The sequence below is a fragment of the Phyllosticta citribraziliensis genome, assembly GCF_038025025.1.
Source record: "Phyllosticta citribraziliensis strain CPC 17464 chromosome Unknown J3D65scaffold_10, whole genome shotgun sequence".
NCBI classification, from domain to species: Eukaryota; Fungi; Ascomycota; class Dothideomycetes; order Botryosphaeriales; family Phyllostictaceae; genus Phyllosticta; species Phyllosticta citribraziliensis.
In genome coordinates this window covers 1,097,265-1,117,649 of record NW_027117347.1, presented here as the reverse complement: position 1 = coordinate 1,117,649, position 20,385 = coordinate 1,097,265, and the positions used below count along the sequence as shown (strand labels likewise).

The following is a 20,385-nucleotide window of genomic DNA, read 5'->3' as shown; positions in this document are numbered from 1 at the left end:
TTGCCATGCCTTGCCATGTGATGACGTGAAGATGCACCAACTGTACCTTTCCGGCACCGACGACATGCTCCTCATCTGATATGCCAGCAGTGCTTCAGCACCGTTGCTCGCAAAGGAGGCCAACCTTGTCAGAGCCGAGAATCCACGACTTTATAAACGCCCCGAGACGCCATCTCGCATCATTCCGCAGCTGTGAGCAAGCAGTCAGGCAGACCCGTCTGCCCGCCTGCTGCGAAAAACAGCCGCCCAAGTTTCCTGGTAGGCCCATGTCTTCGCATGCCGTGGGTGGCTCTCCCAAACGCCGTGACGATGCAGTAAAGGGACCAGAAGAGAAAACAAATGAGAATAAACACCGACAGCATGCCAAAAATAAGACGGGAACAGAAGGGGAGGGGAGGATTCCGAGTCTGAAGGCTTGCAACTTCCTTCTTTTGTTCCGTGCTGCTGTTCCTCAATGCTTCCAGATCCGCGCCATACGCCCGAGACGCCGCAAATGCCTATGATGACAGATGAAAGCGCCATTTGAAGACATGAAAGCAATGAGGCAGGAAGGGCAAATGGAGCGTGGCATAGAAATAGGAAAGAAGACAGGCTGAATGGCTGAGAGGGACTGCAGACCAGCTGGAAGAGCAAGTATCGCTCTCACTGGCCTGTCAAGATGTCGTCCAGCGTCGAATACACCACCTCCCGCTCTTTTGACGCAGTTCCCTGCCATCCAAGGTCATCGCTCATTATTTCGTCTTCGTGGTGTACGCCGTTTGGAACAGGTGCAGTGCCGTTGATGCCATTTAGCGCCGGGCCGACGGCTGCTGCAGGCCCAGTGCCTGCACTCGGACCAGCGCCATGTATACTGCCGTTGAGTCGCGGGCCAGGTACCAGCTTCTGATTTTGGTTGAGGAGTATCGGCTCGTCAATTTCCATTTCGTCGTAGCCGTCTGTGTCGTAGCGCGCGTTGAGGATGCCGGCACAGATGAGCGGTACTTGTCCCAGATAACTGTCGCCAAGTTCGAGCGCAACGCGCAGGTCCCCGAGACTTATGGGCTTGCGGCGACGTGACTCTTCCACTTCGACCGGCAATAGACCCGCCGCATTGCGTTGTACTTCGTTGTTCAGCGACAGCTCTTCTTCGCGCTGGAGCTGCTTCTTGTAGGATGCCGTTTTGATGTAATCTTCGCCGTTGCTGCGCACGCGGCCTAGGATGTTGGACAGTACTTCTTTGATGAAGATTTCGGTCGCCTGGTTCATGAAAGAAGCGCATTCTGAAGCCGCGCCTGAAGCAATGCCTTCTTCGTAGCATATTGGCGTCATACGCGCGTCTATTGTGCTCGTGTCGGGAAATTCAAATGTCTCGGTGCATAACGGCTGCGCGTAGCGCTTGCGAATCTCTAGGTCCCAATCTACGACGGCCAAGCATTGTGGTTAGCATCTGGTGTTGTGGCAAAAGTGGCGGATTGACGTACTGGTCTTACTAAATCCAGCCGCAGAAGCTGGGCCTGTGTCTGGTATGGTGATATGCTTTGCCTCGTGGTATTCCTGGAGCTCTCTAGCGAAGTAGTCCACGGGATCCGACTGATGCCGCATGTTAGCGTGCTTCGCGCAGACCTGCTGCCCTCTCTGATTGTGTATTCTCACCTCCGGTATTGCTTTTAATCGCTTCCTTTCTCTGCCCGGTAATTCCTTGACCTCAGTCTTCAACCTCAATTCAGCCGCATCGCCGCTACTGGGCTTGCTTGCAGCGCTTGGCTTGTCATTCGCAGAAACCCAGCTTGCAACGCCAGGCTCGGGGGGGTCTCGTTGTGTGTTCGCATAGATGGCGGCGACAAGCTGATTATGTAAATGCTCACGGCTGGGGTCATTGGCAATGAGCCAATCTATCCGTCGTGAGAGCTCGGCTTGGTTGAGACGCCCTGGAGAATGCCCAAGTTAGCACGAAACGCGGTCACCAATGATTGTCCATCGCGTACCCAGAATAAACACGCTAATAGCCTCCTTGTATGTTGCCCAATGTTCGCCAATTTGCGACTTCAGCGCGGTGTACAGTGGTTCGATTTCGACTCGGGGCGCGGAGGTCCTCGCGGGAGGTCCAGTCCCCGCCGCAACGGGCTTCTGCAGCGCCGGGGTAGTTGTGCTACCAGTGCCATTGACTTGCAGCGTCTTTGGTGTTATGGTCGGTGTAGAAGATGGCTCCGCGATGGACTCTGAGCGCGTCATGCTCGCCATGATGATAGAGGGGGCCACGGCGGGTGGGATCGGTGCGCGTGATGGGCGGTTGTAGAGGGGCGGAGCGGTGCTGGGAGACGCGCATCCGCAATCTGGCCTTCTGTGCCCTCTTACGAGGGGGCGCGAGTATGGAAGAAGCCAGCGCCAGTCAGTTCAGGCAAGAGTCCGATGGTTTAGAGATGGAATCTGATGGATGCGCGTTGTGAGGACGATGCGCAGTCTCGCGGGTAGAGGTCGGACGGAGGTGATGACGGATTGGGCTGGAGGCGGAACTAAAGTGCTTGCCCACCAGAGGAAAACCACACCCCAGTAATCAAGTCACTTCGAGCAACACACCAACTGTATATGCTCTTGTAGCAGATATTCGCAACTGCAAAAGTTGAAGTGCGATGGAACTTTAAACAAATGGCTAGGTAGTTGCCTTGTGATTCATGTTGGGGCTGCCACCGACAAGCAACCAACATTTGCCGACCAAAGTTACCACTACCGCCGAAGCTTAGTGATGGAAGTTGTGGCTCACGATTATCAGTTTCCTCGAGTCAGAGCGCGAGTGCTCGAGTATGTGTTCTATCCGAAGGAAGCTCTCACGCTTCCAGCCTATGCATCGATCTACTCGCCTACTTTTTGTTGTGTTACCTACCAGGACTACCCACTACTCGAAACTAGCCCCCTCCAGCTCCACCTTACCCACACTCCACACTTCTCTCTCATCTTCCACTTCATCGCTACTCAAACCTAGACCACCTTGTCCGCCTTCCGCCTCCTTACGCTCCCGTGCCTGGCCGGCCAACCGAATGGCAACCCTCTTGAAGTAATCCTGCATGCTCCTCTTCGGTCCAGGAGCCAAGCTGGCACCAGGTCCAGCCATGTACTTCTCAAATACTGCGCTCTCCTCGAGTACGACATCGAACACCGCCAGGAAGGCAGCCTCTGCCGCAAGCTTGACGGGAATAACCATGTCCCTGACGCTGGCAAAGATTGGCTGGGCGAGCAGTGCCAGATGCGGCCGCACCAGCTCATTTTGGTGTCGTGAGATTGTCCGAATGACGACCAGGGCGAGACGGCGTGTGTCAGACGAGTGGCCAGGTGGAATGACCTGGGCAAGGCTCTCGAAGATTGGTTTTGTCACGTCGAAGGACTTGTTGGCAGACTCAGTGAGTAGATACTTGCCAGCGGCCAAAACGCAATTATCTGCGACCATTGCAGTGGGATTCGTGATACCGTTTGCAATGACGGCAACAGTCTCCTCGCTGTGCTCCTTGGTAAGCGTCTCGGGAGACTCGAGCAAGATTGCATTGAGAGCCAGGACTGATGATTTGCCGTAAGACGTTGTGAGGACGCGGTTCTTGATGAGAGCGCTGGCAGTCTCAGTGGGCAGATTCCTAATCAATGCTCCCAGAAGACGCGCGTTTTGAATTGACATGGCGTCATCCGACTCGTCGATATCGGCATCTATCAAACCCAAAATCGAGGTTCGAGATGCTTCGTTCATGTTGGCACCTGCCTTGCTGACAACCTCGAACAAAGCCTTGAGCATTGCGGTTCTGACCCCGTGGTCCGCGGTCTTCGAACCCGTCACGAGTTCGGCAATCAAGGGATCGATACGTGGAGTGAGCGTAATGAGCGTTCCCAAAGCCTTGGCAGCGCGAATACGGAGAACCTCGCTCGAGGTATCGGCCAAGGACTTTGCGAAAGTCCTCTGCAGCTGCGGAAGGAAGGGCTTGAGGAAAGTGGGAATTTTCTCGAGCAAGTTGTTGAGCGTAAACAAAATGGCAGCTGAAATGATGTGTTAGCTTTTGGCCAAAAATACTCGAGCAAAATTGGCTTACCCTTGACGTCAACTGAGCGCTCCGAGACGACACGAATCAGAGGACCAGTAATCTGCGTGACACTCGGACGCAGACTCTCCGCACTTGTCCGATCGATGATGTCGGAAATGGCCAGGGCAGCCTGTGTCCGCTGTTCAGGAGTGCCATTCATCAGACCCTGCAAGAATATGGGCAGCACAGCGTTGATTCCCTTTGGCAAGTTGAATCCTGGCAGATTTGAGCCAGCAACACCAGCCTGTTGGAGCACTTGGCGGGTCGAAATGACCAGAGCTTCCATCTCTTCCTTCTTGAGACGGGAAGTCAAGGCAGTCAGCGCAGCATGAGCAGCCTTGACCACATCTTGGTCAGTATCACCGAACGATACAAGAAGCACGCGGATGAGATCGGGGTAGTAGCGCGACATGTCAAGGTCGGCAGCGGAGAAGAACTTGGCCAGACGTAGATCGGCTTCGCTCCGTCTCTTGTGATCGTCATGTTTCGCCAGCACCAGCATAGCACTCATGGCGGTGTTGAGACCATCGCTCTCATCCACAGACACCAACACAGTGTCGAAAGACGTCTGCAGCTCCTGGCGAAGACCATCATCTTTGCAAGAGACAATGTTGTCCATGAGAGCGTTGAGAATCTGAGGAAGTTTGCGTGACATTGCCGAGCTGGCCACTTCAGCAAGAGAAGCAACAGCGCGTGCATTGAAGGCAGACATTGGAGAAGTGATGAGAGTCGGGAGCAAGTTGGGAAGAATGATGTTGGATCTCGTCTGTTCGGTGAGCAGCGTGAGCAACGCCGACAGGGCATTCTGAGCTTCATCTTCAGAACGAAGCAGGTTGAGAAGGAAGGGCAGGACCTGATCAACCGCCTTCTTGCCCAAGATGCGTTGCAATTCGTCGAATGCCTCGGCGGCAGCTTCACGGACTTCGGCATCCGAGTCGACAAGCGCGGTCCGCACGACGGAAATGAGAGTCTTTTCGTAGCCTTCGAGGGACTCGGGCGCTGCCGAGGCGATGAGTTCGCGCAGGGCAATGCAAATGCCTTGTTTGGCGTCTGAATCGGTGGATGTGTGAAGACCTTCTTCGAGCGTAGGAAGCAATGTTGCAAGAACGCCTTCGCCAGCCTTGCGAATAAGCTCTCCGAGTGCGTTGCCAGCAATAACCTTGTGCTCCATGTTGGAGCTTGCCAAGCGACGGATGAGAAGCTGGGTAAGGGTAGGGACAAGCTCGCGGAGCGTACGAGGAGAGGCCACCAATGCCTTCCACACGTTGACGGCAGCCGTCCGGACAAGGCCAGAGGTATCGCAGCGGCAAATATACAAGGACGAGAGGACCCTGTTGCGCCTCTCTTCTCCGAGCACCTCGAGGAGCGACTGGCCCGCCTCCCTGGCAACGTCTTCGTCTTCGTCCTGCTCCTTGCCACTGATACCGGTAAGGTTGAAAAGCAAGTCGCCAACCAACTCCACGGAGCTGAGACGGATCCGGTAGCTGTCATCAGCAAGACCACGCTCAAGCTCGGGCAGGAGGAGATCGATAGAGCGAGTAGCAAAGTTCTTGACCAACAACCGACCAGCGCGGAGAGCAGTCTCACGGATAGAATCGACCTCGTCCGCCAAACCAGCAAGGATCGGAGGGATGATCTTTTGCAAGTAGTTGGCGAAGCTGTTTCCGAAACAAGCCGGCAAGAAGATGAAGAGAGACATGAACCCTTCGCGGACGGAAGCCTTGGAGCTGGTGACGTTTTGAAGAATAGTCGGCAAAGTCTCCTCGAGACGGCTGGTTCCGAGACCAGCCAAAACTTCGGAAAGTGCTTGAGCAGATCCAAGCCTGTCGCCTGCACCCGTATCGGACTTGAGGGTGGCCATGAGGCTTGGAATGAGATCGGGAAGAGCGTCTTCTCCGAGCTTCTCGACGGTCGAACCCAGGGCTTTGGAGGCCGTAGCGCGAGTCGTGGGCACAGGGTCGACGATGGCCGTCCGTAGACCAGCAACGAGGATTGGCAGGTGTGCAATGAGGTCTTTGCGTTCGGTAAGGTGGGCCAAGCTACCGATAATTTGGGCAGCCTTGCGCTTGGTGTTGGATCTGTCACTTAGACCACGCTCCAAGATGCGCACCACCAGAGCCAGTGATGGAGCATCGAGGTAGTGTACAAAGTTAATCTTGATGAGAGAGTCAAGAGCCTCGTCAGTGTACTTGGTAGGATCACTGAGAGCCTTGAGGAGAATGTCGACCACACTTCTGACCTCAGGGTTGCTGATGACTTCACCAAAGCGCTGCAAGCTGCGCTTCGCAGATGCCCGGACTTCCTTGTGACTGTCGTTCAAAACAGTGGTAAGAGGTGGAATGATTTCTGGCAGGCTCAAGGCCAGTTGCTGGGGAGCCAGGTAGGCCATTGCACCCAGGGAATCACAGGCACCCTTCTTGCTACGCCATTGCTGGTCTTCGAGTCCCTCCAAAAGCGTGGGAAGAACTTGCTTGACACCGAAAGAGGTCAAGTTTCCGAAGCAAACCTTTGCGGCATCCAAGCATGCTTCTCTAACGTCGGCGCTGCTGTCGCCAAAGCCGGCCAACAATTGAGGAACGACCTGGATGACGTAGGGCTCGAAAATGCGGCCAAGGACAAGCGACAGAAGCTCGTATGCCAGGAATGCGCCCTGTCTTTGGTTCGCATCCTTCTTGTTCTCTGCGGCAGCCTTGAGTGTAGAGAGAATACGCTTCTCATGCAGGAGCACGAGGCCTTTGCCGCTGACGATTCCAGCCAAGCCGTATGCAGCTCCTCTACGGCTAGCATACTTCTTGGAGTTGAGCAACTCATCCATGACATGCTGCAGATAATCGGCGATTTTGTCGTTGGAAGCACGCACCAATGGTGGTAAACATTCGGCGACAGCATACTGGACCGTCTCGGAAGGCGTGCTGAGAGTTTGGAGCAACCGCTGCACCACCTTAGGAACACGCGCATCACCGGCGGGCAAATGGCGGGCCAGTGCTCCGTACAGAATGATGACGGCCTCGTTGACCTTGTCCGAAGTTTCGTTTCCTTCGTCGGGCGCCTCGAGCGCTCGTTCGAAAAGCTCCATCAGTTCTTCCACCTTCAGTTGACCGCGACTGGAAATGATTGCAACCGAGGCTTCGACCATTTCGTCACGGACAGGCGCACTGCGGTCTCCGAGAGGGCCTTCCTGGATCATGAAGCTGACAAAGGGCACCAAGTCTTCCGCTTGGAAGTGGGCTGCAAGCTCGCGGAATGTCATTGCGATACCGTTCCGCACCTCCCAAGGGTCGGCGAGGTCCACCTTCCTAGGCATGCCGTACTCGTCTCTTTCGGGAACCCTAGGCTTCGCCTTTTCCTTGTATTCTTCATTAAGACGTTCGATGATCTTGTGGAAGTTGTCCTTTTGAATCGCGATGCACTCTGCCACCGACCTTGCCGCGGCCCTTCGCAATTGCCTGTCCTTGGAATCAAGGTATGGCAACATCCTAAAGGCGGCGTCAGGAGCCAGTTCGAGGCCATTTTCAACCCAGATGCTTTGGGCGAGCTCGACATTTTCTTGCACCTCGTCATGGCTGGCCAGCCAAATCTCCTCGGAGAAGTCAATGTCGATCAGATCAACTTCTTCGTCAATTGTCTGCAGCACAGAAGTTCTGACGGACACTTGCGGAACGATGGCGCCTTTGACAAGAGCCGAAATCTCTTTTTCAGTGAGATTAGAGCCAATGCCTCTGCACAGATCCATGAGGCAGTCCTTGATAATCTTGAAGTGCTGGGTGAACCTTTGCATGGCGGCGATCAATGTTGAAAGCAGTTTTGCTCGCGGCAGGGACTTTTCAGTGCCTTAATTCTGTTAGCTCTGACATGGCAATCAAACAAGCTGTACATACAAGAGTCGGTGTGGAAGGAGAGGAACTCCAAGGCCAAGAGGATCTGCTCGTCAGCCTCTTCCTCTTTCGACTTGTCGATGGATCCACTTTCGAGCACTGCGAAGATGAGCGGCAAGATGTAAGTCAACGAAACGCTGTCGAGTGGCCTTTGCTCGCTCAAAAATCTGAGGCGGTACAACAACCTCGTGACAGAATCTGGTCAACATTAGCGCTGTTCAAGAAGTTGGACTGTCGTCAGTGCTCACCTCCTAATGGCTCGTCCTCTAGACCCGGAGGTAGGAAAGGCACGCCCTTTGCGCGCAGTAGAGCAACACCAAAGAATGGCCTGTTTAAGCCGAGCCTCGGCGAAATGCGTTCTGCACAAGCAATGTAGGCGGAGGTGGAAGCATCCGCAATCACGAGACCAGCGCCGGCATCAATAGCTTCCAGGAGGGCATCGATCGCCGAACCCAGCCACAAGTTGGCTTCAGTTGGAGGCCCAGTTGCGAGCGCTTGGATTATGCCAACGCCGCGACGCAGCGAGGCCTCGATGCCAGCAACTGTTTTGCGAATCTCGGACTCCTTGGCCAGTTGGGCATTGACCTTCTCCTGCTCTTCTTTGGTAAGCTTCTTCTGTGATCCTTTTTTCTGAGCAAGCTGATCGCGGAGTTCTTGTTCCCATTTCCAGGTATCATAGTCCTTGCTACCTTTGGTGGGCGCTTGGTTTTGGCCCTTTTTGGCGAGCACGTCAACAAAAGCCTGACCTTCTGGGGTGCGGAAAATAGCAGCTTCTTCGGGGCCGATACCCTCCAGTTGTTTTGGATCAAGATCATGTCTGATCTGCTCCACCAGTCGAGGAATGGCTACATCAGGAGCAACAAACGCCAAGTCCGCAGCAGCAGCATACGCCGCTTCTCTCACCGCAGGTGTATGAGTTGCCGATGTTCCCTGCAGTCGCATCAGTACTTTGTGTGTGCTCTCACACTTTGGAGATTGAAATACCTTTGTGGCCTCGATGATTGCTTCAATACAGCTGTCGAGCTCTTTCCTTGTCAATTCACCGGGATCAACGCCAGTTTTGAGGCACAGATCAATCCAAGAGGTGCGCGGAATCAACTGCGGCCTGGCCAGCACCAACAGCTTCACAAGCTGCGATTGAAGACTGGCCTCGTCGATGGTCGCTCCGAAGGTCTGGCGCTCGTCGGGCGTCAAACAGATTGCGCGAAGTGCCAGAGAAAGCTCATTGTTCCCGGTCTTTGCGGAAGTTGCAGCAGTGTCTTTTTCGTTCGCCTCAACGTTGCGTCGCCAAAGCCACAGGCCGTGGATGATGATCGGAGCGATGCGGCTAGGGTAGCGCGCATAGGCCTTGGAAAGCGTGCGGATCGCTTCTTGTCGCACGCGGGGCGCAATCCCTCCAGCTGAGACGAAGTAGATGAAGGCCTGAGACCAGCCCTCCTCTACAGATACGTTTTCGCTGGATTCGGCAATGGTAGGTATCACGGAAGCTAAAGCACGAAGACCCCACGCTAGATCCTCCTCAGCGATGAGTTTTGAGTAGACCCTGTGGTTGAGGAGGAAAGAGGGTTTGGGCTCGGCAACCAAAGCAGTCCGCGAAATGGAGGTCTTCTTGAGTAGGGAGGCTATCTTCTCATCTTCGATTTTACTCCACCGAGAAAGACCGAATGCAGTTGTAATGTACGCTACAGTAACCAAGCCACTTTGCACTGCTGCGACAGGGTTTGCTGCAACTTCCTGCCAAGTATCAACAAGCTTCTGCAAGATAACTTGGATAAATGACACAACTGTGGGTTCTTGCATGCGGTCTTCAGGAAGCTCCCACAAAATTTCTGCTGCGCGAAGGGCCCAGACTCTGCGCACCGACGGCCGTTTGTCGCCCAAACCCTTCACAAATGAATCGGTGACGACCGCTTCCGCCGGAGAATCCGTGCTGAGAATGAAACCAAAGTGTTTGCCCATCGCTGTCGTCTCTGCGGCGAGAGCGGCCTCGTTGGGTTCTTTGAGCGCAACCGGGGCAAGGCCAGCAACAATCTTTTTAGAGACGCCCTCAGAGGGTTTGATGGCGCTGAGAATTTGCGCGTGGATGGCCTTTTGCTCCGCCACAGTGACTTTATTTTGCTTCAGAGGGTTGACAACTTCGTCGGAGACCTTGCTGAGCAACTCGTCGTTGGAGGATTGCGCCAGAAGAGACTCAAAGGCAGACAAGGCTCCGACCCGGACAGTGGCATTTGTCGATTTGATGCTCGAAAGCAACGGCTTCAAAAGCTTGGTCTGAAGTATCTCCGAGAAGTCGATCGTCTGGGGAAGAGACCGGAGCATGGGTTGCAGTAGGTCGTTGAGCACAACCTCAGGCGAACGCAGCAGGGCCTTCTCGACCGAGGGAACAACCTCATTCTTCAAATCCTCTTCCGTGGTAAACGCAACGAAAAAGTCATAAAGGCCGTTGGTGATGTGCCTTGGAAGAACGGCGCGAGACCCAATGATTTCCCGGACGTAGAATTCGAAGTAAGCCTTCTTTTTCTCTGCCATAAGAGGTTGGATCTTGGGGAGCCGAGAGCAGACACCTGCCAAGATTCCCAAGAATATGGTGTTCCTGGCAGTTGGTGAGGGTCCCTTGGTGGTAAGCGATTTGATGCAACTCTCAACTGCCTCGCTTGCGATGGCCTCATTTTTGAACACCCGGCGAAGGGCACGGCGTGTGACGACCAATGCCGAATGTTTGAGTCCTTCCTTCTGGGCTGAGCCCAAACATGTCTCCAAGATAGCAGCATCGGCTGTTATGACTTGAACTCCCCATTTCCTCCATTGCTCCTCTTTGCTTCCAAATTCTTGCAGGAGCACAGAGGCCCATTCTGAAAGGCTGAACAAGTTTGTGGCGGCAACACTGGTCTTTGTGGCCTCGGCTTGGAGGAATTTGACTACTCCGGGCGTCAATTCGTCCGACAGAGAGCATGCGGTAACTGCTCGTATGACTTGGTGGACTGCTGTGCGAGATGGGCGATCTACGTAGAGCGGATACGTGTCGAAGAGAATCAGGAGAATGCTCTTGGCGTCAGACGGAGAGACAGCTGTGGCAATGTTAGCAAAGCTTGTGGGGTGTTCGGTGCGTCAGACCATTTTCGCGCAGTTGGTGCTCGACAGCGCGTAGCTTCGATATTCTGCGCTTGGTAGAGCTGGAGAGAATTTCGCGGCGCAATTCGAGCAGGTCAAGACCTGGGACGCCATTGGTCTTGACCTCCGCCATGACTAGAAACACACGGGGAGAGAGGATTGCGCAGCGACGAGGGCGCTGTTGGAGAGAGCGTGACCCGCCGGAAGGTTTCCGCAACTGAAGTTGAGGATGTGCCAAGCACCGGCAACGACTTTGCCCTTCTGACGTATGATGATCCATGCGTCCAAACTGGGCATCCCATCAACCGGCAAACCATCAACTTTCAACATCTACAAACCCTCACTCTCTTCCTCTCTTGTTGCGCCCGTTTGCTACCTTTTTGGACAGGCTTCATTCTCACGCTCCCACGCTCTTTTGTTTCGTGTTTTGAAAATGGCGCCCAAGAAGAAGAAGAAGCCCGCGGCCAATGCTCGCGCTGTCGCCACAACATCCATTGCCAGCAAGCCAAAAATCGACAAGAAGCTTGAGCTTGAGTCGTCAGACATGTCTGGAACGGCCACTCCAAATACCGCTCCGTCATCTGCCACTCCTGCTGATGGGACGGCCTCGCCGGCGGGTGTGGCTCCTGCGCCGAAAGAGCTCCACCAAATGACCCCGGAAGAGCTGGAGCAGCAGCTTGAGCGCAATGAATTGCAGATGCTCGTGGAAAAGCATGCCCAAAAGGTGCGGCGAGAATCATCTCGCAATTTGACAAGAATCCAGACAGATCGCCGTCTAGTAAGATCTCAGGCACAGTACTTGGCGACCAGAGAATGGTTGCCCGAGGATTTGATGCTTCAGATCTTGGATCTTGCTAAAGAGGAAATCAACGAAGAATACTCGTCCCCAGAGCACAAATTCTCCATTCGCAATTTGTCCGAAGAAGACGCCATGGTGCGGCTATGGACCTTGGCTCAGACCCTTGCGGACATGGGCTTTTCCAAAGACAGGGTCCGCTCCATGCTTGTCTTGATCTGCCAGAATCCACCACCTTTGGACGCGAGCAATCAGGTATGGGGTCTCCAAGAGTGCCTAGATTGGCTTGCAGCCAATTGCTCTCATGAGGAGCTTCCACCATGGGAAACCCCAACAACCTTGGCCTCGAACGAAAGCAGTGGCTCTTCAAGATCAAGTAAGTCCTTTCACAAGCTCATTCTTGTTGTTGAGATTGGCTTCAGTTGTGAGCGAAAACGAAAACGAGGAGCCGCTTGTGTCCAACACGGAATCTCGCAGGCCACGGATGACTGACTCAACTCCCACAGGCTCACCGAAGCGTTCAGACACCCCGGCGTCAGAAATAACTTCTGGGACTCCTAAGAAAAAGCAGGCGGCAAGTGCAGCCAAACAAAATGAGCCTTCAAAGCAAGAAGATTTTGACGTTAGCGATCTTGACAGCGATATGGAGCCGGACCAGTTATTGTCTACTTACCTCGACGTCAAAACCCGTCTTTTCCAAGTCGACCCTGAGCTAGCGCCAGCTTCAAATTCAAAACCAAAATCCAAAAAGTCAAAAGGACCTCAAAAGACTGCACCTGCGTCACAGGGCGCCCAAAAATTACAGAGGAAGCTGCAACAGATTGAGTCAGATATTCTCTTCGATTCAAGAGCTGCTGATGAACAATGGGCCTCCAAGAGAGTAGACCTCGCTCAGCTGGCCCCATCAAGATCGCGGAACAAAAAGTCAGAGGAGCAGCCCAAGGAGATTCACGAGCCTGAGTCTACTGGCGCAGGTGCGGTCGACGACATCATGCAAGAAGCTGCGGCCATGGCTGGAGATGCTCTTTTGCAAAACCCAGACGAAGATGATGGTCTCCTTGGAGGAATGTTCGCTGCTGAACCTGGAGAGGGCCAACAAGGTGGTTCTTCTGGGGTAACCGACTCGGCCAACGTGACCGTTCGCGACTTTGGCAAAGCCGTTGGCATGAACCCGCGACGTGTGCTTGAGGAAGCCTGCCGGGCTAGGTATGTCGGGGCTGCTCCACATTACTACTCTGTCACTGACTGTTGCGTAGGGATTCTGGAGTTCGGCTTACATACAAACATGTTTCTCCAACAACTTATTCCAGCCGTCACTCAGTAAAGATAATATGGACCAAGGACCAAGACCACATCGATTGTTCTGCTCTTCCCATGATCGAGTCCAACATCAGCCCAAGGTCCATGACTTTTACGATGAAAGACATTGCAACGCCAGGTACCCAGCAAAGCGAAGCATACATCTCAGTGGCAGCCATGTTTTTGATATTCTCCACGTCGGCAAAGGAAGAGAAGGTTTACATGAGGTTGCCGTCAGTATGGCGGGACTTATGGCAGGAGTACGCAGAGACGCAGAAAGACATGGCCGCTGAAAAAGACCGCGAAACCATCAAAGATCTGCGCCAGATCATTCAAGAGCAAGTCGAACGCGAGGACGAAGATGGTGTGGTTCTGACGAATGGCTTCAAAAAACGCGGCAAAGCTGCGCATGAGGAAAGCTCGAATATCGACCTGCCCGTGCGACAGCAAGGCGATTCCCAAGGGATTTCCGAGAAGCTACAAGAGTTGTGGTGGCAGAAGTCATCCACCCCTAAATATCAACATATGCTGCAAGCCAGAGAACAGTTGCCAATGGCCAGATTCAAGCAGGATGTTTTGTCCGCGATTGAGAAAAACCAAGTCCTCATTCTCTGCGGTGAGACTGGTTGTGGCAAAAGCACTCAGCTCCCAGCCTTCATTCTGGAAAACGAGCTTGCAAGTGGTAGACCCTGCAAGATTTACTGCACGGAACCCCGCCGTATTTCAGCCATTTCTCTTGCTCAGCGCGTGAGTGAAGAGCTGGGTGAGGACAAGAATGCAGTTGGCACAGCACGATCATTGGTCGGATACGCCATCCGCCTCGAGTCGCACATTGCGGCATCAACCCGTTTGGTTTTCGCAACTGTTGGAATCGTGCTCCGCATGCTAGAGTCATTGAAGGGACTGGAAGATATTACCCATTTGGTAATTGACGAAGTCCACGAGAGAAAGTAAGTCTATGGCATTTCGCCCACTGTGTCGATTTTGCGTTGCAGAGCTGACAATTCGAAGTATCGATACAGATTTCCTACTCATCATCCTCCGCGCCCTGTTGGTACGTCGGCCGGATTTGAAGGTCATCTTGATGTCTGCAACGGTAGATGCAGATCGTTTCTCTAGATACCTCGACAACGCTCCAATCCTTACTGTGCCCGGTCGAACTTTCCCTGTCCAAACGAAGTTCTTGGAAGATGCTATTGAAATGACGCACTACGATGCCAAGGCACAGAAAAAGACAGTCGTTGAACAAGAAGCAGATGATGATGACGAGGACTCTGCGGAAGGTAGATCATCAGGCCTCAAGAATACGAATCTGCAGGGCTACAGCAACGCGACCCGCAATGCACTGAAGGAGTATGACGAGTACAGGATCAACTACGAACTGATTCTCAGCCTTATAGAGAGAGTCGCTTCAGACCCCGGCTACAGCCGCTTCAGCAACGCGATATTGGTCTTTTTGCCGGGTATTGCAGAGATCCGACAGCTCAACGACATGCTCCTTGGATCAGATGCTTTTAGCAAAAACTGGCTGATATATCCACTGCACTCAACCATCGCCAGCGAGGACCAGCAGGCGGCGTTCCTGGTTCCGCCCCCCGGCGTCAGGAAGATTGTCTTGGCCACCAACATTGCAGAGACTGGTATTACCATTCCAGATATCACTTGCGTCGTTGATACCGGTACGCACAAGGAGATGAGGTATGATGAACGACGACAACTTTCTCGCCTCATCCAGTCATTCATCTCACGGGCCAACGCCAAGCAGAGAAGAGGAAGAGCTGGCCGTGTCCAGGAAGGCCTCTGCTTTCACTTGTTTACCAAGTACCGGCATGACGAGCTCATGGCCGAACAACAGACGCCAGAGATGCTCAGACTGTCCCTGCAAGACCTGGTCATGCGCGTCAAAATTTGCAAGTTGGGAGATATCGAAGAGACTCTGTCGCAAGCTCTGGATCCCCCGTCGACAAAGAACATTCGAAGGGCGATTGACGCTCTCATCGAAGTGGACGCTCTGACATCGAGCGAGGAGCTGACTCCCCTTGGAAGACAACTAGCCAAGCTTCCGCTTGATGCCAATTTAGGCAAACTCTGCCTTTTGGCCAGCGTCTTTGATTGCGTCGACGTGGCGGTCACCATAGCAGCCATCCTCTCCTCGAAAGACCCCTTCATCACGCCAATTGGTGCTCGCCAGCGGGCCGACATTGCCCGTCACTCGTTCCGCCGCGGCGACTCTGACCTCCTAACGGTATACAATGCCTACGCAACGTGGCGCAAGATTTGCACCACACCCGGACAGTCTGAATTCCAGTTCTGCACGAAGAACTTCCTTTCCAGACAGAACCTGGCCAACGTAGAAGATCTCAAGTCCCAGCTAGTGAGCTCTCTCGTCGAGGCGGGCTTCCTGACGCTCTCTCCTGAGGAGCGCAGGGCGCTCAGCAAATACCGCAACTCGTCTCGGCAGCGCAGCTTCGTCGCCATACCCGCCGCGGCCAATCAAAACGGCAACAACGACATATTGTTGAACAGCGTCATCTCGTGGTCATTCTACCCCAAGATCCTGACACGTGACGGCAAAGGCTGGCGCAACATTTCCAACAACCAGTCCGTGTCGCTGGCACCGACGTCGATCAACAAGAACCCGCCGCCGGGAACGAATCTCAAGTTCCTGTCCTACTACCACATCATGCAGGCCAGCAGCCGCTTCCTCAACGCACACGCGACAAACGTCGCTTACGACCTGCCGTTGGTCCTGCTCGCGGGCGACGTCGACGTCAAGCTGCACGCCGGCGTCGTCTTGGTCGACGGCAGCCGGCTCAAGTTTGCCGTCAAGGACTGGAAGGTCGCTCTCGCCGTCAAGGCGCTGCGGCTACGCGTCAAGGAAATCGTCGGCGCGTCGCTCAAGAATCCGGCCAGGCAGATGACGAGGAGGGAGGGGAGGTGGATGGAGTTGTTTTTGAAGGCGTTTGAGAGAAGCGAGAGAGATGCCCGCACCACTGTTGGGAGAGTGTAGAGCCTGGACTCTCGTCTTTTCAAGCCGAGGCTTGGCGGTTCTTTCGCGCTTGGAACATTTGTCGGTGGGCCTTTTGGTTTTGCGACCTTCTAAAAGAATAGATCATGTCTGTCCTCTCACGGGGACTTGTCGACGTGGGAATCACAACATAGAGAAATCAAAATGGCAAAGGTTTCCCAAAAGTTGACATTGTTGTCGTCATGCACTCTCATGAGCCATGTAAGTACTTGTGCAGCAAACAATTGACCTGGCCTTCCGGTTCAGACGATTCCCCAAGCCCGCCTCTACTGCCACCCAGTCAAAATACATCCTAGAGCATGGCTTTATCTGTATCCGTGTCCTTAACCACAAGCCCTCTGACACCCTGCGGCCTATTCTTCAAAACCCGCCTCAAAATCTTCCCACTAGCACTCTTAGGGATCTGCTCCACAAACTCAATCTCGCCCAAATGCTTATGCCTCACCTTGCGCTGCCTCACATACTCCAACAACTCCACACCCACGCCGCGCGCCGGCTCGACGCCCGCCGCAAGGACGACAAACGCCTTGGGGCGCTCGCCCGTATAGTCGTCGGCGGCGGGCACGGCCATGACGGCGACGTCGTCGACGCGCGGGTGGCCCAGCAGCAGGTCCTCGAGCTCCGCCGGCGCCACGGCGATGCCCTTGACCTTGATCATCTCCTTGATGCGGTCGAGCACCGTGACGAAGCCGCGTGCGTCGACGATGCCCTGGTCGCCCGTGCGCAGCCACCCGCCGTGGGCAAACGTCGACGCTGTTGCGGCCGCGTTGTCCAGGTAGCCCATGGTGATTTGCGGGCCGCGGGCCCAGATCTCGCCGGGCTGGTCGACGCCTAGGCCCTCGTCGTCGCTGTCTACTTCGTGCTCTCCAGTGGCGGTGCCTTTGTCATCGTCGTCGTCGTCGACGCTGCGCACGATCTTGACCTCGGTCCCGGCGACGATCTTCCCGACAGTGTGAGCGTAGGCAAAATCCGTCAGATGCGGCGGGTGCGCAGTAATACAGCCAGTCGTCTCAGTCAAGCCATAACCCTGCTTAAAGCCGCAGCCGGGAAAGCGCTGCTGCAGCAGGGCCAGCACCTCTGGCGACAGCGGCGCGGCGCCCGACGAGAAGGTCTTGACGCAGGAGAGGTCGTAGCGCGCTAGCAGCGCCGGGTTGCGCGCCAGCAGGATGATGATGGGCGGCACGAGGATCAGCTCGCTGATGCGGTGCGCGGCGATGGTGGCGAGCATGCCGGGCAGGCTGAAGGCTGGCAGGAAGAGCACTTCGGCGTTGGTGAGGATGGGGAGGTGCAGGATGTGTCCGAGCCCCATGATGTGGAAGGATGGTAGCACGCCGAGGATTCTTTTGTGGGTGTGATCTGTGAGCTGGGCGATTTGAATGCATTGAGCGATCATGTTTTGGTGCGATATCATGACCTGTGACCCGTCAAGTAAGCTGGGATTCGGGCCTACCCCTCTTTTCCACATCCTTCAAGTTCTCTTCTTTGCAATCGGGGGTGACTTACAGCTTTTGGCAATCCTGTTGTGCCTGAACTGAAGCTCAAATATCCACAAACGGTGCCGTTATCCTCGCCACGAGGAATCTTGAACACCTCGACCTGGCCATCATTTCCGTAGCTCTTGCCTACTTCAATCAACTCCTGAACGGTCTTAAACCCGTCAACCTTCCCCTCTACGAGAAACACGTTCTCTCGACCAAGCCCTGCCGCGTCAGCGGCCTTGACTGCGACCTGAATGCTCGCGGAACTCGTCATCAGAATCCTGGCTTTGCTCAACTTGAGGGCGTACGCCATCTCTTCAGCATTGTAGGCTGGACTGGCTCCAGACATGATGGCGCCGACCCTCAAAGCAGCGTGCATGGCTACGGGATACCATATGCTGTTCTGGGAGAAAATGGACACTGTCTGGCCGGCTTGAAGACCGTATTTTCTCACCAGTGCAGTGCTGAGGTGCGTGGAGGCGGATTTGACCTCGGCCCAATTGAGGCGCGCGCCGGTAGTTGCATCTTGGTAGCCGGCGAGCTCTGATTCTGGATTTTTCGAGATGGGAGAGTCAGGCGAGGCAAAGAGCCATTCCCATACAGTGATGTCGCTGGGGACTGTGTCATACGTCAGATGGAGGACTTTCAAGCTAGCTGGCAGAGACTGTAGCGTACCGTGAATTTCTGGATTCAATGATTTGAATATCACCATTGTGTAAACTTCTGCATGTCTGGTAAAGATCCAGTGCAGCAAGTCGAGTTTATATAAGGGAAGACATGCCGAGATAGTTCAGATTCGGCGAAAGCACGTGGAAAGACAGGAGCAAAGCAGAGAGAAAAAGTAACCAAGCTGCTGTAGCATTAAAGGTAATCGCAGTCATGGACAGTAGTACCCGTCCCTAAACTAATCAACCCTGAGCTTCACGGCCAATTGTGGAGGAGGAAGCGTGTTTCCGAGTCGGGATTGGGTGGGAGGGGTAGCTTGCCCCAGGCTGATGGCATCCAATCGGCGTCAGCTCCATCCAGGAAAGGGAACTTGATCACTCATCTTTCACGCCTGGAGCTTCAAGAAGATAAACACTGCCGACATAGTCAAAAAAAAAAAAAAAGAGCCGAGCACAAAGTCATGTCAATACCTGACTCGGAAAGTCGCATCACCCTCGTCGGCGCGGGCACAATTGGTCTGTCCTTTGCGGCCTTACACTTGGCTCACCTCGCTTCTCCGACGCAACTCACCATCATCGACACGCGCCCCGACCTCGAGGAATACGTCAAATCGACTTTACCCAAGTACCTTGCTCCCGCTCTCCATGGACTTGTCCCATCTATCCGCCTTTCGGGGTCCCTTGGCGAGGCCATTCGCGACGCAGACGTAATACAGGAGCAGGGCCCGGAGAACTTGGCATTCAAGGCTGCCGTGTGGAAAGAAGTGGTCGAGCACGCACGGCCAGACGCGCTGTTCTGGAGCAGCACGTCTGGCATAACCGCGACCAGCCAAGCCGAGGCAGCAGGCCTGGACGACGCGGCGGCAGCACGACTCCTCGTGGTCCATCCGTACAACCCGCCGCATGTCATGCCGTTGCTCGAGGTGGTGCTCGGAGCGAGAACGAGCTCCGAAACAGTGGAGAGGACCGTGTCGTTTTGGCGAGTCCGGCAGAGGGAGCCCGTCGTCTTGAAGAAAGAGTGCAAGGGCTTTGTGGCGAACAGGCTCGCATTTGCGCTGCTCCGAGAGGCAGTGCACCTGGTGAACGAGGGCGTGGTCAATGTGGAAGAGATGGACAAGATTGTTGAAACGAGCATGGGACCGCGGTGGGCTGTGGCTGGCCCGTTCAAGAGCTACCACGTTGGTGGCGGGGCGGGGGGCTTGGAGGGGTTCTTCAAGAACATTGGTGGGACAGTGCAAGACTGTTGGCAGGACGCTGGGCAGGTCAATGTTGGAGAAGAGTGGGAGCAGAAAATCAGCCAGCAAGCGCGAGAAGCATATGGCAAGGTTGATGTCGGGAACAGGGACAGAAAGACGAAGGCGGTGCTTGATGCCGCAAAGACGGCGTAGAGGCGGGTGGGTGGGCTTGACTGTCGAGACAGCTCCTGTGGCTCCAGGTGGCTGCCCGTCCGGACAAGGTACGTCATGCGAGGGACGGGAGGGACGGGATGCGAGGCTTGGTTACACCAAGTTGGATTCCTTTGTCCGGGGTGAATTAAACGGTTAACGAGTTAGTAAGCCGGCGCCCGGCTGTGTCGAGGTTTGGTTCGGCCATGCGAATTCCAGATTGCGAAACGCGCTGGGGGCTGAATCGCCCAGCTCGCTACGAGTAGCCTTGGAAGAGAAAACGCCCTCCCTTGAGTAGACTTGAGTTTGAGGCTTTCATCCGGACTGGATTCGAAGCGGAGGGCGGACGTAGTCGTCAGCGTCTCCCAGGCTCGAGACGCAAGGGCCACGAAACATTCGAGTGAGACGGAGCCAGGTTCCATTCGGCTTCAAGACAGAGCAGGTGAAGTCGTAGCGATGGAGAACGGGCGCCGGGGAAGACCGGCAAGGGACAGAGTGCAGGCAGGCTGTGGCAGAGCGAATGGCTACCCGCCAAGGCGCGTTTCGTCGATCGAGCGGGAGGCGGGAGGGAGAGGGGGCGACGGGGACGACCCTGGGTTGCGTGGTGTAGCGTGCGGACTGTTTGCATGTCCCGCTCAGTCGCCGACTTAACCACGCTCCGGCATCCTCAGCTCCACTCCGCCCTCTTCGCCCCGTCGCTCGTGCCTC

At 54.8% G+C, this 20,385-nt stretch overlaps 6 protein-coding genes across 6 annotated transcripts; 2 read left to right on the top strand and 4 right to left on the bottom strand.

Annotated features, from left to right (window-relative positions):
* Positions 1-572: 572 nt before the first annotated feature.
* J3D65DRAFT_70667 (transcriptional regulator of RNA polII, SAGA, subunit-domain-containing protein) lies at positions 573-2,356 on the bottom strand. The gene is made up of 4 exons (XM_066804098.1): positions 1,965-2,356; positions 1,633-1,907; positions 1,461-1,569; positions 573-1,397 (listed from the first exon to the last, which is right to left on the bottom strand). The coding sequence occupies exons 1-4, from the start codon at positions 2,218-2,220 to the stop codon at positions 643-645; spliced, it is 1,395 nt and encodes a 464-aa protein (XP_066652516.1). The 5' UTR covers positions 2,221-2,356; the 3' UTR covers positions 573-642.
* A 253-nt stretch (positions 2,357-2,609) lies between these two features.
* On the bottom strand, positions 2,610-11,203 carry J3D65DRAFT_634433 (translational activator). The gene is made up of 6 exons (XM_066801226.1): positions 11,030-11,203; positions 8,900-10,983; positions 8,164-8,845; positions 7,919-8,113; positions 4,050-7,871; positions 2,610-3,996 (listed from the first exon to the last, which is right to left on the bottom strand). Exons 1-6 carry the CDS (start codon positions 11,157-11,159, stop codon positions 2,873-2,875), a joined length of 8,037 nt encoding a protein of 2,678 aa, XP_066652515.1. The 5' UTR covers positions 11,160-11,203; the 3' UTR covers positions 2,610-2,872.
* Positions 11,204-11,336: 133 nt separating this feature from the next.
* Positions 11,337-16,309, top strand: J3D65DRAFT_576251 (P-loop containing nucleoside triphosphate hydrolase protein). Its single transcript, XM_066797664.1, has 4 exons — positions 11,337-12,198; positions 12,329-13,028; positions 13,079-14,071; positions 14,133-16,309. The coding sequence occupies exons 1-4, from the start codon at positions 11,460-11,462 to the stop codon at positions 16,129-16,131; spliced, it is 4,431 nt and encodes a 1,476-aa protein (XP_066652514.1). The 5' UTR covers positions 11,337-11,459; the 3' UTR covers positions 16,132-16,309.
* On the bottom strand, positions 16,304-18,053 carry J3D65DRAFT_634431 (uncharacterized protein). The gene is made up of 2 exons (XM_066801225.1): positions 17,653-18,053; positions 16,304-17,563 (listed from the first exon to the last, which is right to left on the bottom strand). Exons 1-2 carry the CDS (start codon positions 18,004-18,006, stop codon positions 16,442-16,444), a joined length of 1,476 nt encoding a protein of 491 aa, XP_066652513.1. The 5' UTR covers positions 18,007-18,053; the 3' UTR covers positions 16,304-16,441.
* J3D65DRAFT_661026 (uncharacterized protein) lies at positions 18,054-18,494 on the bottom strand (the record flags this gene model as incomplete). The annotated part of the gene is made up of 2 exons (XM_066802586.1): positions 18,303-18,494; positions 18,054-18,245 (listed from the first exon to the last, which is right to left on the bottom strand). Coding segments are annotated over exons 1-2 (228 nt in total), but the record flags the coding sequence as incomplete, so codon positions are not given.
* On the top strand, positions 18,473-19,865 carry J3D65DRAFT_634429 (uncharacterized protein). Its single transcript, XM_066801224.1, has one exon. The coding sequence runs from the start codon at positions 18,754-18,756 to the stop codon at positions 19,678-19,680; it is 927 nt and encodes a 308-aa protein (XP_066652511.1). The 5' UTR covers positions 18,473-18,753; the 3' UTR covers positions 19,681-19,865.
* Positions 19,866-20,385: the final 520 nt, after the last annotated feature.

What these genes read in the sequence shown, in the direction of transcription:
- J3D65DRAFT_70667 (XM_066804098.1), bottom strand. Translation starts at nt 2,220, where the DNA reads ATGGCGAGCATGACGCGCTCAGAGTCCATCGCGGAGCCATCTTCTACA. An exon ending in TATTAGCGTGTTTATTCTGG is followed by an intron (nt 1,908 to 1,964) that starts GTACGCGATGGA and finishes GGCATTCTCCAG; the next exon opens with GGCGTCTCAACCAAGCCGAG. An exon ending in GGCTGGATTTAGTAAGACCA is followed by an intron (nt 1,398 to 1,460) that starts GTACGTCAATCC and finishes TGGCCGTCGTAG; the next exon opens with ATTGGGACCTAGAGATTCGC.
- J3D65DRAFT_634433 (XM_066801226.1), bottom strand. Translation starts at nt 11,159, where the DNA reads ATGGCGGAGGTCAAGACCAATGGCGTCCCAGGTCTTGACCTGCTCGAA. An exon ending in CAATCATCGAGGCCACAAAG is followed by an intron (nt 8,846 to 8,899) that starts GTATTTCAATCT and finishes ATGCGACTGCAG; the next exon opens with GGAACATCGGCAACTCATAC. An exon ending in AGAGGACGAGCCATTAGGAG is followed by an intron (nt 8,114 to 8,163) that starts GTGAGCACTGAC and finishes AATGTTGACCAG; the next exon opens with ATTCTGTCACGAGGTTGTTG.
- J3D65DRAFT_576251 (XM_066797664.1), top strand. Translation starts at nt 11,460, where the DNA reads ATGGCGCCCAAGAAGAAGAAGAAGCCCGCGGCCAATGCTCGCGCTGTC. An exon ending in CAGTGGCTCTTCAAGATCAA is followed by an intron (nt 12,199 to 12,328) that starts GTAAGTCCTTTC and finishes CAACTCCCACAG; the next exon opens with GCTCACCGAAGCGTTCAGAC. An exon ending in GACGAAGTCCACGAGAGAAA is followed by an intron (nt 14,072 to 14,132) that starts GTAAGTCTATGG and finishes GACAATTCGAAG; the next exon opens with TATCGATACAGATTTCCTAC.
- J3D65DRAFT_634431 (XM_066801225.1), bottom strand. Translation starts at nt 18,006, where the DNA reads ATGCACGCTGCTTTGAGGGTCGGCGCCATCATGTCTGGAGCCAGTCCA. An exon ending in CAACAGGATTGCCAAAAGCT is followed by an intron (nt 17,564 to 17,652) that starts GTAAGTCACCCC and finishes GACGGGTCACAG; the next exon opens with GTCATGATATCGCACCAAAA.
- J3D65DRAFT_634429 (XM_066801224.1), top strand. Translation starts at nt 18,754, where the DNA reads ATGTCAATACCTGACTCGGAAAGTCGCATCACCCTCGTCGGCGCGGGC.